General features: G+C 39.9%; 1 protein-coding gene across 1 annotated transcript in view; it reads right to left on the minus strand.

Annotated features, from left to right (window-relative positions):
* The window catches only part of TRIM44 (tripartite motif containing 44), a 112,295-nt gene that overhangs the window by 88,450 nt on the left and 6,365 nt on the right, over positions 1 to 17,480 (minus strand). Inside the window, exon 2 of the mRNA XM_021685378.1 lies at positions 1,539 to 1,616. Within this exon, the coding sequence (XP_021541053.1) occupies positions 1,539 to 1,616 (78 nt within the window). The remainder of the gene's footprint in view (positions 1 to 1,538; positions 1,617 to 17,480) is intronic.

Consider the following 17,480-nt stretch of genomic DNA (forward strand, 5'->3'; position numbering starts at 1 on the left):
AAAGGAAAACTACTTATACCAGGGGTCTTTCTACTTTGAGCTAAGAAAATTGATAAAGGTTACACCAACTTTTTTCTATCAAGATACCCTCTATCTCTGGAGTCCTAACTACACCAGAAGGCAAGAGATATTACCAATGTCCAATACTTTCAATGCTGTATGAAGAGAAAGTTATTTAGTAGATTGGAGACTGCAGCCACCTTCTGAAAAGCCTGTCACTGTCTGTGGCTCCGCCTCGATAGTGTTTCAGATTAGAAAATCGGGGCACAACGGGATTAGATGGTAGAAAGGAGATGAACCCCAGTGCTTAGTCTGGAATGTGACATAAAAGAAAGAGCACAGGTACTGGAGTCAATCTGAATCCCAGCTCTAAATTATACTAGATTCAAAAAATAAATAAATAAATTATACTAGATTCAGGGCAAATGGCCCCACCTCTTTAAGCCTTAGTGTCCTTATCAATAAAATGGGAATAATAAGCTACTCTACCAGGTTGTTACAAAAATCACAAGTATGCAAGAGCAGAGGGAGAAAAAGAAGTTAGTGTTTAATGGGCAGAAAGTTTCAGTTTGGAATAACTGAAGAAGTTCTGGAGATGGATGGTGATGGTGATGATGGTTGGACAACAATGGGAATACTGAATGCCACTGAACTATACACTTAAAAATGGTTAAAGTGGTAAATTTCATTATGTATATTTTACCACAATTTTTAAAAAAGATATGTAATGCTCCTAGCACAGTGTTCTGGCTCTCTCAGTGGGTACTCAAGAAATGCTAGTCTTTTCCCCATATAAAGAAATTTAAATTAAAAGAAAGGGGGTGGGATACAAAGTCAAACAAAATTGTGCTCCTTTCCCTACTGGATTGTAAAAGGCTTTGACTCTCAGGCAGAGCCAGCTGGGACCAATATCCAGTAGTGCCACAGGAAGTCTCTGGGTAGGAGAAGGGAGGCTGTGTTAGTCAGATTCCCTCCGGCATGCTCAGATCCCAGTCCACCCCCACCCCACTATGGAGTCTCCCAGAATATCAATCTTATAGCTCCCAAAATATTGCAAAGAAAGCTGGGAAGCTGAAACCATTTCCCAGACCACACTCCAGGTCATGAGGACAAAAGCATTCACCGTGGCTGCTGGTTGCTGTAAGTGGGAGAAAGACAAGACACTCGTGCTGAACACCAACTGGATGGGTCTGGAGCCTGTTCCAGTCCCCAGCATTAAGATGATCAGTACCTTGGATGCCTCTGACTGAGTTTAATGGACACAGAGGACAGTAGTCTCAAAGGCCTGTTAAAGGAAGATTAAAAATGCACTTGTCTGCAGTTCAGGGAAAACAATTAATGATTATATGTTGTAAGTCATAAAACATAGAAGGGAAAAAACAGATGACTTATCTCTAGGCATATTAAAACACTGCTTCTGATAGGCAGGCTTAATTAGATCTCAATGCGATGTTCAGATAGATGATCATTAACATCCCTCGAACTCAGCTCAGGGAGAACGAAATACAATACCCAATCAATTCCAAAACAATACTTACTTTAGGATCTGAGCTCTTGAACTTCAACCTTTCCACCAACTCTATCATAGCCGCCTTCAGTCCACCTGAGTCTTTGCTCTAAAAGAAAGAAAAGTCAGGGATCATTAGACAGCGTTTTGTTGCTCTCTCAAACACAAACAGCATTTCATGGAACAATGAAATGGAAAGCAATTTTTTCTTCTTATTAGCCAAGAGAACTAAATGACTAAGGAAAGCTCCACTGCCCCTCTTCCTCTCTCTATTGGACAAAGAGGGTCATGACATAAATTGCCCAGTGACCTGAGAGAACTACTGGAATGAAAATTAAATGCAATTTGTACAGGCTGACTCACTGCTTCATCTTAGGGTTCAACTGTGCCAGTGTTCACTGAGGGCTGAGGCTCTGAAAAGAGATTTTGATCTAGGATGTCCACTTTATGACCTAGTGATTTTTATCTTGAACTTCTACATACCAGATACAGAAGTATGCAGTATTAAATATTCTTATAGAAATAAAAGCAAAGAAAATGCCCTAAGATTTAATTGGAAATGGTATTACAGTGTACTGGTTGAGTACAGGTTTTTGAGTCAGACATACAAGGTTTCAAATTTGGGGTCTGTCATTAACGAGTGGACTAACCTCAGGTAAATTACTGACTTTCTCAAAACCTCCTGCCCCTTCTTAAAATGTGGATAATAAACAGGGTTATTTTGAGGTTTAACTAGAACAGTGTCAAGGTATTGCCCAGTATGTGGCACACAGTAAGTGCTCAACAAATGTCTATTATTACGACCGCATTATAACGATTTATTTTTTTAAGATATTATTTATTTATTTGACAGAGAGAGAGAGAGGCAGACGCTTAATCGACTGAGCCACCCAAGTGCCCCTGCATTATAACGAGTTAGAGTAGCACAGTCCAAGAGAAATGTTAAGCCACAAATGCAAGCCACATATGTAATTTTAAGTTTTCTAGTAGCCACAAAAATAAAGTGAAATTAATTTCTAACAGATTTTACTTAACTTAGTATATCCAAAATATTATCACTGTAACATGTGATTTCAACATGAGATATTAGATACATTTTTTCATACTAAGTCTTTGAAATCAGTCCAATTCAATTTAGACAAACCACATTTCAAGTCCTCCAAAGCTATATATAGCTAGTAACTACTGTACTGGTCAACAGAGATTTAGAGAATAGACTCTAGAGCCACACAGCCTGGATTCAAGTCCCAACTCTACCAACTAGCTGTGTGACCTTAGGCAAGTCACTTAGCGTCTCTATGCTTCTATTTCTTTATCTGTAATATGAAGCTAATAACAGTACTTATTTCACAGCGTTATAGTAAGATTAAATGAACTAATATATGCTAAGGTGCTCAGAAAAGGGCCTGGAACATGGTAAATGCAATAGATTCATGAGACATTTCTATTATTGTTTGTCTGCCTCACAATATTTTAAACTCCTTTTTTTTTTAAATTTTATCTACCTATTTGACAGAGAGAGACACAACAAGAGAGGGAACACAAGCAGGGGGAGTGGGAGAGGGAGAAGCAGGCTTCCTGCTGAGCAGGGAGCCCAATACGGGGCTCGATCCCAGGACCCTGGGATCATGACCTGAGACAAAGGCAGATGCTTAACGACTGAGCCACCCAGGCGCCCCATGTTTTAAATTCCTTAAGGGTAAGAACTACAACTTCTGTCTCTGTATCTGTGCCCAGCATCAAGAACGATTTGAAAAAGTCTGCTGAACAAATGAATGAACGAACATGCAATCTTAAGACATGAATGACCTAACTATAATACATGTGCGTAGCACACTCCAAAATCACATAAATTAGTTTATTTTCTTATCTCAACTCCTGTGTAGGATCAGGTAGGATCATCACCTGCATCTCACCAGTGATGAAAGGAAGCATGAAGAAGTAAAATGACTGACATTTTTTATGGGGGAAGGGATAATCAAGAGGTAAAATATAAACAAACACTACAAATATCTGTTACTCAAAATTGGTCTCAGAATCAGTAATATTTTCCAAATTTTCAGAACCAATTCCAATTCCTCTGAAACAGGAAATTCTTACTAAGACCCCTTCATGTAGATTAAAATAGACTAACGGCTCAGTCTTGTTTTCCCTCTAACTCCTTTTCTCTCCCAAGTCTATCCAGCAAAAGCCTGGTGTAACATGATTAGATGGGGAGCTTTAGATATGCTCTCCAAACACAGTATAGTTGACATTCCCATTCTAGTTGGGGTTCTAAATTTTAATAAATTGTAGTTTTAAAATGATGGTTTACAACTCTCCAAATTTCATCACCAATTTAAATCTTTAATCTCTGTGATCTCTCAGCAGACAGCTGGGAAAAAGAATCTGGAGGTCACATACCAGAGAGTGGGTGAGACCTGAAGGACCTAAAAAAGGGTTAAGTTGCCAGACACAATTCTGCTTTTATGAGATGATCAGACAATAAAGCCTGTCTGGTGATATCATTTCTGTAACCTGCTTCTCATTGGCTGAACAAGCAGGTCACTTGTCCCTGGAAAGCTCTCTTCCCCCACATCCCAGCTGCCAGCGCCCATTTTAAGTTCTTCAGCAAAAGCCCTGATATATTATGACTTCCCCCCCTGGCTCTAGAGAACAGAAAGGAATGCACCAAAACTGTGCCTTAAAACATTAAGAAAAGACACAGAACGACGAAGGCATCCCTCAGAAGCAGACGACACTTTTGCAGGCAGATGTGCCTTGTGTGGAGAGATAAGGGAACGCTTAGCCTTCTTTCATAAAAATACAGTGTGTCAGCAGAATCCTCCCTCCTTTCACTGAGCATCAGCAGCACTGCCTACCCAGGGGAGAGACAGAGGAAAATGCACTGATATTCTCCCTTCAGGAAATTCACCCATTCCAACCCCCACCCCTGTTTTGAGAATTATTCTCAGAGATTAACTGGGGTCTACATTGAGTCAGCGATACCCAGTTTCTAAATGGGTGGTGAAGAAAACATTCCTCAATGGCTTTTTTTTCTACCCATAAAATAAGCAGATGGTCAGAAAGGAGAGGATCCACTGGGCAGACCTGCCTCCAACAGCTGCAGGACTGGAGCAAAAGTATAAGTGGATGACGCTGGCCCCAGATTCACCTCCTTTCTTTCCCCACACACTTTCTGTACCTCAAAAAGCCTTGTATAGTATACAGATGTTCGAGCTAGTACACCCAAGCTGTGGGTGTACTAAGCAGTCACCTTGGTCACACCTGGGACCCAGTAATGCACACATCAGAGGTAGAGTCTAATGGCTTGATCCATCTTTGGGAGGACAGACTCAGAAAGAGGCTCTGCAGGCCTCAAAAGCAGGTTCACGACATTTTGTCAGGTAATTCTTGGGTCCTGGGTACTTGAAGAGTAGTCGAGAAGGGTATGGGCATAGGCCCTCTAAAGGAAGGGCCCTCTAAAGCATGCAGCATAGGGTAGGGGCACAGGGTTATCTAGGTCTAAGGTGGTATCTGAGTTTGAGTGTCCCCAGAGCAAAGGGTGGTTATCATGTTTTAGTGAATTATCTGTTTGCAAAGGGCAGTCATTAGTCAAAAGGTAACCAGGATCGGAAATTATACCCTCATACTTCCCTTTTGTGGTGGAATAGAACAATTGCCTCTGAAAACTGTGTTCTAATTGAGAGGTGGACCACGACAGTAAGAAAGGGCAGGCTAATTCTAACCTCATAGACATTTGGCTCCATAAGTGTCCTGATTCTACTGTGTCAGCCCTTGCGGCCAGCACTATGGGTGGTGAAGTCAGAGTCTCCTGATACCGTTCTTCTCCACCTCCATCCCACCTCACACGTTCCAAGAACACAGGAGTTCAATGTGAACATACCTTGTTTACACACCTCTTTCCTGCCCTGAAAGAGTGTAGAATAAAAAGAAACAAGTGGTATGTTGTGACACCCACCTCTCAGAGTTTGATTAATCTGTGAAGATGTAGCACGCTTCACAAAAGCCAACTCCTGGGGATGAGTCATAACAAAGCCAAAGAAAGGACAAATGCCTTATACTTGAAGTTATTCTTTATTCTCCAAAGCACTTTTATATGCTCTTTCACTGGCATTTCCCAATAAACCTAAAAACTAGTGTATTCACAATTTATAGCTGAGAAAATGGCTCGCGGAAATCAAATGAGGAACCTAAAAATCACAGGGCTCATACACTCTGTCATTGGCATTTCACAATTACACAGTAACTAAGAGGTGGTGTATTCTCACTTTACAATGGTCAAAAATGGTTCTGTGGAAGTCAAACAATGCCCCTCAAATCACAAAGCTAGTCAGTCAGCAGCAAAACCAGGATCAGAACAATCCAAATGAAAAAGATTTACAATATATACAGCAGAAGAGGTTGGTGTCAACAATACATAAGAAAATACAAAAGGGATTCTTATAAATAAGAAAAAGTCAAATAAGCCCAAAAGAAATCCAAACAAAGGATATGATATAATAGAAATGCAAAATGGCTAACATACATACTAAAAGAAAAGATGCACAAACTTACTAGCAATTAAGATATTTCTTATCCATCATATTGAAAAAAAAGTTCTGATCTGATATCAAGTGATGAGGGGCTTTGGAGAAACTAGGGACTTCCATATGTTGCTGATACAAAATGATGAAGCTACTTTGAAATCACATACCTCGCCAGTCCATTTCTCTCTCTATCCCCTTAAGAAAACCTAGCTCATGTGTCAAGGAGGCATGCACAGAAATATTTATGGTAGCACTGTTTGTAGCACTGAACAAACTGCAAACATTCTAAACATCTATCAACAGTGGGTGGCTAAATAAGCTCTGGAATTAACAAAGTGTGGAATATAATATAGCAAATAAAAAGAATGAAGTAGATCTGTCATGTGCCTGGATACAAGGCAAGACATACTGAATTTTTTTTAAACTTGCGAAAGGATACATACTATAAATAACATTTATAAAACAAAAAAAAAAGCTTACTCTCCATGGGTGCTATATATGTATGTAAAACACCTGAAAGAAATGATTGGAGGGACTGGTACTGCAGACAGTAGTAGGAAGAGTCTTAGACTTAGCTAAAGGTAGTCCTACTGTCTAAGATTTAGAATACATAAAGGTAGGAGTGAGCAAGGGAGGACAGACCTATGGCTCCTTCAGTGCTTCTCTACGTGAGTTTGCTTAAATACTGTTCCCTCTACACTGCAAACATATAAACCGGCAGGTACAAGAGAGAGTTCTTTACCTGTTTATGTACAGATTTCAGGGTGTTTAAAACCCCTAAAACTATGTACAAAATTTGGAATGTACATGTACTTTTCTAGGGAAAGGGACATTAGCTTTCCTCAGAGTACCAAAAAAGTTTAACTTTCTGTGTTAAGACAATTGCACACAGAAAAAAGACCCAGGTTCTATTCCTACTTCTGCCACTACCTACGTGAGCCTGGAAAAGTCATTTTATATCTTTGGATTTCTATTTCTCAATCTGTGAAGGAAGAAAATGGACCAAATCAGAATCTACAAATTTGTAGCCTGCAGCCTACAGAATTTTTTTTTTTTTTTTTTTTTGGACTTTTACAGGGTTATCCCACACAGCATACTTGGAATTTTAAATTAGTTGCCAGCATTTAAAAATCAGGAGATATGACCTAGCAATAAAGATTTCTAGCTTCTTTTGAAAATCTGAAAGATCTGTTTGTACTGGGCTCTCATTCCCACATGGCAGCAACTGGCTGAAGCTAAGCAGCAGCTATCCGCTTTACACCAGGCAAGCTCCAGTTTGCCATGGTTACCCTGGTTTGCCTCCCGATTTACGTTACCTTTCTGGTCCCTACAGACATCTGAAGTTGCTATCCCTGGAAGTAACACTCTGAAGGTTTTCTACCTCTAAGGGTCCTTGTATTTGAACACCAAAAACCTGGGATGTCTCTCTTTAAAGGGGTTGAGAACACCTCATAAACACATGTTCATCCATTTACCCCCAAAACAAAAAAAGTAATATAGCTCATTTTAATGTAAACATCCTTTGAAAATGTGTGAGGAGCAGAAACAAAGGTGGAATATGGTAGGTGAAAGCGGCATCAGAACAAGAAATATCTCCTGACTTTTGTCTCTTGACAAGAAGTATCTCTGTTTAATGGGAGTTAGTCTAGTCTAATGCTAATAACCAGCTGGGCACCAAAAGAACAGTAATTTCTCTGTAGAACTGTAAATGTTAATCACTTAAACATCCTAAGCTGGCCCCTAAATATTGAATTCTCTTTATAAAAAATCAGAAGATGCTGAGTTCAGAAAGAATACTGGCTGGCTGTTTTGGTTTTTTTCCTATCCCACTGGCCTTGTGTTGGTAACATGCTTTTAAAAAGAAAAAAAAAAAGATCAACCCAACTTTCTATTTTTACAAAAAGTTTTTTTGGGGGGAAACCAGTGGAAACAGACTAAAAGAATATATAGCAAGTCTTCCTAAGGAATCAAATCAGAAAGCAAAGGCCTTGTCAAAAGGAAATGAAACTGAATTTTTTTATCACCATGCCATGTACAAAAATTCTTTACCAATATTACTTGATTTTCCAGCTCCAAGTCTACTCCTATGTCAGGCAACTACTTTTATACAGTTGGTCAGATCCAAAATCATTTTTGGTTCTGAGAAACCCATCGCCAAGTCTTTTAAAGCTAACTCTAAAACACATACCACCTCCAACTACTCTTCATCATCTGTACTACTCCTCAGGCCAAGCAAGAGCACTGTTCTCCTTCTTGCTACCCTACTGTCCATCTCCACACAGACACCAGAGTCAAAGTCTAAGAACCTAAGTCACTCACTCACTCCCTTACTTGAACAGTCTATGGCTACTCAGAAGAAAATCCAAAGTCCTCATCACGACCTACTTGGTAATCTGATCTCAACTACTACTCCCTCATCCCTTACCCTTACTCAGTTATTCTCCAGCCATCCTTTTTATTCCCCAGCAAGCTTCCTTCACCTCAGAGCCTCTTCACATGCTATTCCCTCCACTTGGGCCACTATGCCCCCAGATCTTCCCATCACTGGCTCAAAGTCTACCCAAGTCACTACCTCAAACAACTCCTTCTCAGGTCCTTAAAGAGCCTCCCTCTTATTCCCCCATCCCAGTCACTCTCCTCCTCCTTCCCCTAGTTTGTTATCCCTAGTATTTACCTTATCATCATTTGAAATATAATTTACTGCTGAACTTCCTTATGTCTGTTTTGCTCATACCATATAAGCTCCATGAGAACAGGAACTTAGGACTACTCACTGTTAAATTCCCTTCTGTTCCAAACACTCTACTTGACTGAATGAATAGATCAAAGGAAAAAATCATCATGCTACTAACTTCAACCACTATATAAAAATATCTTAATAAATACTTTACCTCAAAGAACTGTGGTAAAAATTAGATGAGATAACATGTAGGAAGCTTAGGGGTGCCTGGGTGGCTCAGCCGTTAAGCGTCTGCCTTTGGCTCAGGTCATGAACCCAGTGTCCTGGGATCGAGTCCCACGTCTCATTCCCACATGGCAGCAATTGGCTGAAGCTAAGCAGCAGCTATCTGCTTTACACCAGGCAAGCTCTCTCCAGTTTGCCATAGTTACCCTGGTTTGCCTCCCGATTTACGTTACCTTTCTGGTCCCTACAGACATCTGAAGTTGCTATCCCTGGAAGCAACTCCCTGCTCGGCAGGAAGCCTGCTTCTCCCTCTCCCACTCCCCTTGCTTGTGTTCCCTCTCTCTCACTCTCTCTCTCTCTGTCAAATAAATAAATAAAATTTAAAAAAAACAAAAACATGTAGGAAGCTTATAGTACAGAACCTGGTACATACTAAGTTCTCAATAAGTTTTAGTTATCATTGTTGTTATTATTAATTGAATGACAACATACTGGAGCACTACTAAGTACCAAGTACTGAGAAAGAGAAGGGATGAACAGAAAAAAATGACAAAATAATCTGTTATTAATCAAAATACTTTGTAAAATATCTAGGAAGAAAACTTCAGGTAGAAGAGAAAACGGTTTTAGAATATTCAGAAAGTATTAAATACTTTCATACAGAAGGTAAACATCAGAAAACTGTGTTGGTACAACTTTAAAGTTTAGATGTAAGTGGAAATAATTAAAATGGGGGAGTAGAGGTAACATGGGGTGGTGGAAAGAACATGTACTTTGGCATCAGACCTGGGTTCAAACCCTAGTCCTTCTACTTACTAGCTAGGTGACCTTCCGCAAAGTTCAACCTCTTTGAGTATCAGTTTCCTCATGTAAAATGAGAATCATAGTAACATAGCTTATTGTGGGAGTTGTACTGAGATCAACTGAAACAATAAATGAAAAGCACCTGACCTAAAACCACTCAATAACTATTACTACTATATTCTCATCTCTGGAAAGAGCCTCAAAATTCAACAGCAGAGTTTCTAGACTGTCTCAGTTTTATAACCTCAGCTGAAGACCAGTATTTTCATTCTTCACGCACGTGAAGTCAGAGTCTACCACTCACAGCTTACACCCCACCAGGGTTTACACCGACCCAAAGGACAGAGAGAACAGAAGGGTGCCTATAATATCTCTCCCATGACTGCCTACTGGAAAGAAAATGGAAGCTATTTCCTAACCAGAAAATAATGTATTGCCCCTGCCTCCCCTCTGCTTCTATAAAAATTTCCCACAGTTCAGAATGTAAAACAGAATTTAAAGAGGACAACCAGCAAGACTTGTAACCTAAAATTAGACCTACCAGCTGTGTTTTGGTTAGCTAGTGCATAAGGCACCAGCAGGACACTGAAACATACAGGAGCCTCTTCTCCAAGACAAGTTTTTCTTCAGCATATCTACCCACCAGAATAAAGCAGGCAGAAGGAGCAGAAGGAGAGGGGGCTGAACACTTTTCACCCAAAGAAACTTGGTGTCCAGAACTTCTACTGCTGCCAGACTAACTGGTTTGGAACTGAACTCAGAATAGAACCTTAGATGGCTTTAAAATGGTAATAAGAATGAGCCACCAATGGCTGAGGGCTTACTATCTTCCAGGCACTACGCTAAGCTCTTTAGAAGTATGATCTTTGTTCCTCACTATAACCCAACAAGAAGCAGCAATTATTATGCTGATGTTACCAAGACTCAGAGAGGCTGAGTGAATTATCCCACATGACACAGCTAATAAATACTCAAATCCATAGATTGCAAAGCCAACTAATGCAAGACTGCTTGGTCCTTCATTTCATTCTCCCATTTTTCCTTAGTAACAGACCCCAGCTTTTAGCTGGACACACTGTAGCCTGAAGAAAAGACTGTTTCCTAGACTCCCTTGCAACTAGAAAAGGCCACAGGACTGAATTCTAGCCAATGAAACATAAGCAGCAATGTGTGCAACTTCTGGAGGGTTTCCTTAAAATGGAGGGGTGTGTCCTTCTTCGCTTTCCTATGCCTGCTATCCTGGAACTTGGATGTGCTGGCTCAACTCCAGCAGTCAACTTGGTCCATGACAAGAACTATATCCTAAGGGCGGCAGAGTGGAGCTAGAAAGAGCGTAGATTCCTAATAACATCACAGTTCCTCCACACCAGCCTTAGACTGCTTACATCCAGACTTCGTTTACACAAAGAGAAATAAGTATCTGTTTAAGTTGCTATTATTTTGGATTTTTCCAAATTATTTCATTATATTAGATGCAGCTGAACTAATGTAAACATTGATACACTAAATCATTATGCAATACTGTCTCTTTCAGTTCTTCATCAGCACCCTAGAAACTAGATGAGATATTTTGTATCATATATTCACCAAATATTCCACGTACATCTACTACTCAACAGGCACTGTGCTAGGTACTGGGAACAAAGATAAACAACTTATAGTAGTAACCCTAGGAGAGTTTATAACTATAACCCACAGGGGACATGGAAAGAAATAACATTTCAGAGTATACTGTAATTAATGCTACAGTTAATGTATATAGTCTGTTGCTATGGGAACACAGGAAGGCTACCTAGCAGTCTAGTCTGTATTTACCCAGTACAATCCTATCCATCCCGTCCACCTTGAATACCATTCCTGCCGAGAAATCTTTCCTGATTCCATGTTTTCAGCTGAAATTAGTTTCTCTTTTCTTTGAGCCCCCATAGTATACTGTTTGTACCTCTCCTCTATTTATACACAAATAAGCACCTGAAAAGACTGTCTTTCCTATTAAACTATAAGCTTCCTAATGTCAAAAACTTTTCTTTATTCTCAATATTCGTCACACAGCTCACCATAAATGCTCAAAAATTATTCAGATAAATAAGATTAACCTAAAATACCAGTCTTTAATGCTAACTATATGCTATAGCTTGTACACATTAAAATGAATGTTCCCTCTAATACTCTAGTGAAGTTAAAAGCAGATTTCTTTGCTACCTGACCAAAAACTAGTTAAACACATCTGAAGTGAGTTTAAGATATAGTTAAATGTTCAACAAGAATATGGTTATCTGGCCTACATTATGGATTGAGCCTTTAGCATATCTGAAGGATTTTATTTTTTTAATTCTTCATTCATTTTGTGACATATGAAAAGGACATCAATATTAATATTCTCTGATGCCATGTTGGCTTGATCTATGACAGTGATACACACACAAACACATAAACACACACACCCCAAAAACAAAAACAAAACACACATACAAAGGATTTAAGTCTGCCAGGGCCAGAATTCTGTGTTTCCTACCCCATTCTCATCTCTACCCCACATATCAGGACCAAAGCTTTTGTTCCACCTATTCCTTGTATATATTCTGCCCCCCCTCTTCTGACAGTCCATGAGCATCTGTGCTCCTTCCTGCCACACAAGTTTAGACTGTGGCTCTGGATATTAAAAGAACCAACTGGGACAGGAATATGAAACTGAGCTGGTCATCTCAGACTGAACTGTAAGTTCAAGCAGAAGACACAATGAGCACTGACACAGATCCACCTTTGGCTTCTCAGTCTTGGGTCAGATGCAAGGGAGGAGAAGTGGGTACACCAACGAATAGACAGGGCAACTTCTATATTGTGGGCTGTAGTCAAGAAAAGCTGATGTCACACGCACACAGTCCTTTATTCTCAGAGGGGTTTAAGAATAATAAGACTAAAAAATAATAATAAGAAGAAGAAGAAGAAGACTACTGCATCAGCAACCTTACCCTGAAAAGCAATAATCTAATAGTACATAATGCCCAGTAACCCATTCTGTTTTGATCGAGAGGTCAGGGAAGAGAAAAAGAAGGCACTGGATTCTTGGGAGAGAGAGAAGGAAAAGCTTGGACCTTTTCTCAAGAGTCAGCTATTAAGACTCCCGGCTAAGCTCTGCCACTTTCCAACTGTATGACCCTGGGCAAATTACGTGATCTCCCTATGCTTCAGTTTCCTTCCTCTTTAAAATAGAGATAATAAAATGTACTTTGGGGCACCTTGGTGGCACAGTTGGTTAAGCATCCGACTCTTGATTTAGGCTCAAGTCATGATGGTAAAGATGCATTGGTTCTGTGCTCAGTGCAGAGTCGGCTTGAGATTCTCTCTCTCTCTGCCGCTCCTGCTCGTGCTTGCACACATGCTCTCTCTCTCAAATAAATAAATCTTTTTAAAAAATAAATAAAGTGGACCTCTAGGATTGTTATGAGAATCAAATTAATATGTATAAAGAGCTTAGAACAGTGCCTACCACATAAGTAGTAATATAATAAGTGCCAGCTCTTAATCGGTTCTGGCTCCCAGACACCAACCGTGATAAGTCATCTTGATAGCATGCACCCTTAACTCTGTGGTCTTCCTCCCCAAAACCACTAACTCTAGTCTAATGAGATGAACACAAGATGAATCTCAATAAAAGGACATTCTACAAAATACCTGACAAATCCCGGAGATTTTGATTTACCTGGCGTGGAAAGGGCCAATCAGAGGTATTTTCTAAAGAACTGCCCTCCACAGATGATTCAGAAATGTGGTACCAAGGTGAGAAACACGCTGTTTACTTTGCTGACCTCACCTCTTACTCCTCCTTCACTCCCCTCTGCTTCATAATGACCTTTTTATTGTCCCTCCAATACCCCGAGCGCACCTCTACCCTAGAACTTTGCATTCACTATTCTTTCTACCTTAACCACTCTTCTCCCAGAATTTTTCTTAATTTTAGATTATAAGGTATAATTTTAATAATGAAGATTATACAAAGAGTCCATGCTTTAACAGGACACAGTGAGACAGCTTTTCCCATGTTCAACCCTGCAGAAGCCCTCCAGGACCTCCCCACAAGCTCATACTCCCTCCACAGGGTAGTATTTTTACCTGTGCTAACAGAACATTAAAACAGCGAGAATTATGATATTCTTCTCACTTCAAGAGCCAACAATCCCTTTATTGAAAGTTGTAGGAACCAAAGCAATCGTCTCTGCTACAAATCACTGAACTTTGTGCAAGCAGTACTCAATTGGTAACACAAAAGAAGGGTTTTCCTAGATCTTTGCTAGATCTCATAAATTCAGGTCTCTGCCCACATGTCATATGCTCAGAGATGCTTTCCATGACTACCTCACCAAAATGTAACCCTCTGCTGCCATGCCACTCACTCCTTCACCAGGACATGCTGATTTCATAGCACATACTACCATCCCAAATTACCTCTCTTTCTCCCCAGCTAGAGGGAAAACTCCATGAAAGCTAGGGCCCTGTCTGTACTCGTCACTGTATTAACTCCAAGACTTACTACAAGTTAAGTAAGTACATTCTGAAGGGTAGACTCAGATGGGCAATCCCAGAACTGTAGGCCTCTCTCAGAAATTTTCCATAGAACCACATGGGGCTGCTCTAACTGACAGGAAGCCATTCCCTTTAAAGACCTTAGTCTTAGTTTGTCTTATTCTAAACAAATAAATAAGATACTGCAACATTCTGTAGCCAGGGCTTCACGGTTTTATTAGAAGATAACCCAAACCTTTCAAACAATTAAAAATAATATAATTAGATGTTTTTGGCAGACCTTCAACCTTCTGCCTCCCTACCAGAGCTGCTTCTTATGAGCTGACTAAAGAGCCTGAGTCATGAACCATGATGGGATAGAGCAGTGACATACCTCCATTTCTAGCCCTCCTAGAGCCACGGCTGTTCTGAGCATATGCCTATATCCTTTGAACCACCCTGCTCCTAGTGCTCCCTCACCGGCTCTTCTCTGCAGTTGTTCCCAATGCCACTTAACCAAACATTCTGCTCCCCAAATACTCATCTTAAAGGCACACTCCAGGGCAAAGGGTGTGGCTTCAAACCCTTTGGATCTGTACATAATAAAGCCATGTTAAGAACTCCACAGATGCTCATAAGCATCTGCTGAACTCTGCTTACTACTTGTCCTTTAGCCATTTTATAACTCTACCTTTCCTTCAGTGATCCTACAGTGCACTAGACACGTACTTTTCAAGTCACAGGACACACCCATTAATAGGCAATATAATTACTTTAGTGTGAGAATCCAGAATTTTTTTGAACAGAATAGAATAATAACAGAAAACATCCTATCTGGTAAGGCATACAGTGTTCCATTTGAGTTATTTAAAAGTGTGTGTGTGTGTGTGTGTGTGTAAACAAGGTTACAATGTAAAATATACTTCCCCTATTGTAGGTTATGTTCAATTTTTTAAACTACTGGCCTAGAGTTCTGAGAACATCTAATTGCACTTTCATTGTTCAACAAAAATGACTCATTAACGTAGCTATGAATGCAAATCCCCTTGACAATATAAGAATTTTCATATGAATAAATCCATAAGCCAGATCAAGTTCCTTTGTCAGACCCAATGACCCATTTTCAGAGCCAGAAATTATGGTAAGAGAAACCTACATATCTGGATGAGAGGTTATAAATCAGATGAGAGATCATAATTTGGGCTGTGTAACTATATTTCTATGATAAAGCTGGAACACATGCGCAATTCAAATCTGCACCCACAAAAATCCTTTGGCGACAGAAACTTCAGGCCCCTCTTGCCATACAGTCTCACCTTGGTTCTCTGCCCATTCTGAAGTTTGCTTTACTCTAAGTGTCAGCAACCCTTCGCAACAATTTGGCCTTCCTCCACCAATACCAGTCACTCACAGCCTGGTTAGGCTTGAAGCTATCAGAACATGTATGTTTAACCAGACTCTTCATATTAATAATAAAAACAGCAGCTAACATTTACTGAGAACTTACAATGTGTTAAGCATTGTTAAAGTGTCTTATCACAAACTAAACCATTTTATTCACATGAAAATCCTGTTTTATTTCATAACTTCATACCCATTTTAGAGATATGGAAGTAAGACCAAACTGTTACATAGCTTGCCCAATGTCAAAAAGCAAGTGGCAGAGCTAGGATACTTTCTGTTCCTCTCTAATCCTACACTGTTTCATTTTTTCTTTATAACATTCACTACATGTTTATTTGCTAATTGGTTTTTCTCTATTTCCTTCTAATATAATGTAAGCTCCAATAGAATGAGGGACTTTCTCCATTCTGCTCACTGCTATATCCCCAATGCTTAGAAGCTCCTGCCCTTGGCCAATACTCCATAAATACTGGCTGTATGAATGCAGTGTAACAAAGACCCTGTTCCCTCACCATCATCATGCTGTGCTACTTTCAATATTCCAAGAGCCTTACTCTCTTCCAAAAAGCAAATGTACACTGGCCTCAAAACATTTGAAACCAGAGTGAACTGAAACTAATTAAAGCTGCAACCAAGCTCTGATCAAGCTCAAATCTTTACTGGATCAAAATAATCAGCCCCTCGGGGCGCCTGGGTGGCTCAGTGGGTTAAGCGACTGCCTTCAGCTCAGGTCATGATCCTGGAGTCCCGGGATCGAGTCCCGCATCGGGGTCCCTGCTCAGCAGGGAGTCTGCTTCTCCCTCTGACCCTCCCCCCTCTCATGTGCTCTCTCTCATTCTGTCTCTCTCAAATAAATAAATAAAATCTTAAAAAAAAAAAAAAATAATCAGCCCCTCATCCTAGCTGCCTAGTAGAGTAAATGGCATACCACTTCTGAGGGGGAGAAAAGAAAATACTACTCTAGTGTCTATAGTTCTTTTAAACACAATGTCTAGTATTGGATGAAAAATGATGAGATATGAGAAGAATTATGAAAATATAAAATCAGACCCCAAAAGATTCAAAGAAACAGAGCTTTAAAAAATAACCAAATAAGCATCCTAGAGTTGAAAAACACATTATCATTAATTAAGAATTTAACAAATGACATATAATGGAGTATTTGTAGCTGTCAAAAAAAAAGATAAATAAATAGACATATCTATGGAGTGATTTCCAAGACATACTGCTAAGTTAAAAAAGCAAAGCAAAAAAGAGAATTTATATCGCCCAAAACCCCATTAATTCCAATTTCACCATGAGAAAATCATCAGACAAATCCAAACTAAGAGACATTCTACACAACACCTGACTAGCACTCCTCCAAACTATCAAGTTCATCAAAAGCAAAAAAAAATGTAATGTGACCACAGGATCCTGGTAATTAGAGGAAACACTGGTGAAATTCTAATAATGTCCACAGTTTAGTTAGCAATACTGTTCCAATGTTAACATAAGAGTACGGGAGGGGCGCCTGGGTGGCTCAGTTAGTTGAGCGGCTACCTTCAGCTCAGGTCATGATCTCAGGGTCCTGAGATCAAGCCCCATATTGGGCTCCAGCTCAGTGGGGAGTCTGCTTCTCCCTCTCCCTCTGCTGCTCCCCCTTCTTGTGCTCTCTCACTTGTGCTCTCTCTCAAAATAAATAAATTTAAAAAAAAAAAGAGTATGGGAAGCGGCTCTCGATCTGAGGACATTTACTGATCTGCAAGAAATTGGGCTGTGCATTTGATAGGGGTTACAAAGTGAGGTGGAAGAGGAGAAGGTAAGAGAAAGCAAAGCTGGGGCATGC

The sequence above is a fragment of the Neomonachus schauinslandi genome, chromosome 11 (assembly GCF_002201575.2).
Source record: "Neomonachus schauinslandi chromosome 11, ASM220157v2, whole genome shotgun sequence".
Lineage (NCBI taxonomy): Eukaryota > Metazoa > Chordata > Mammalia > Carnivora > Phocidae > Neomonachus > Neomonachus schauinslandi.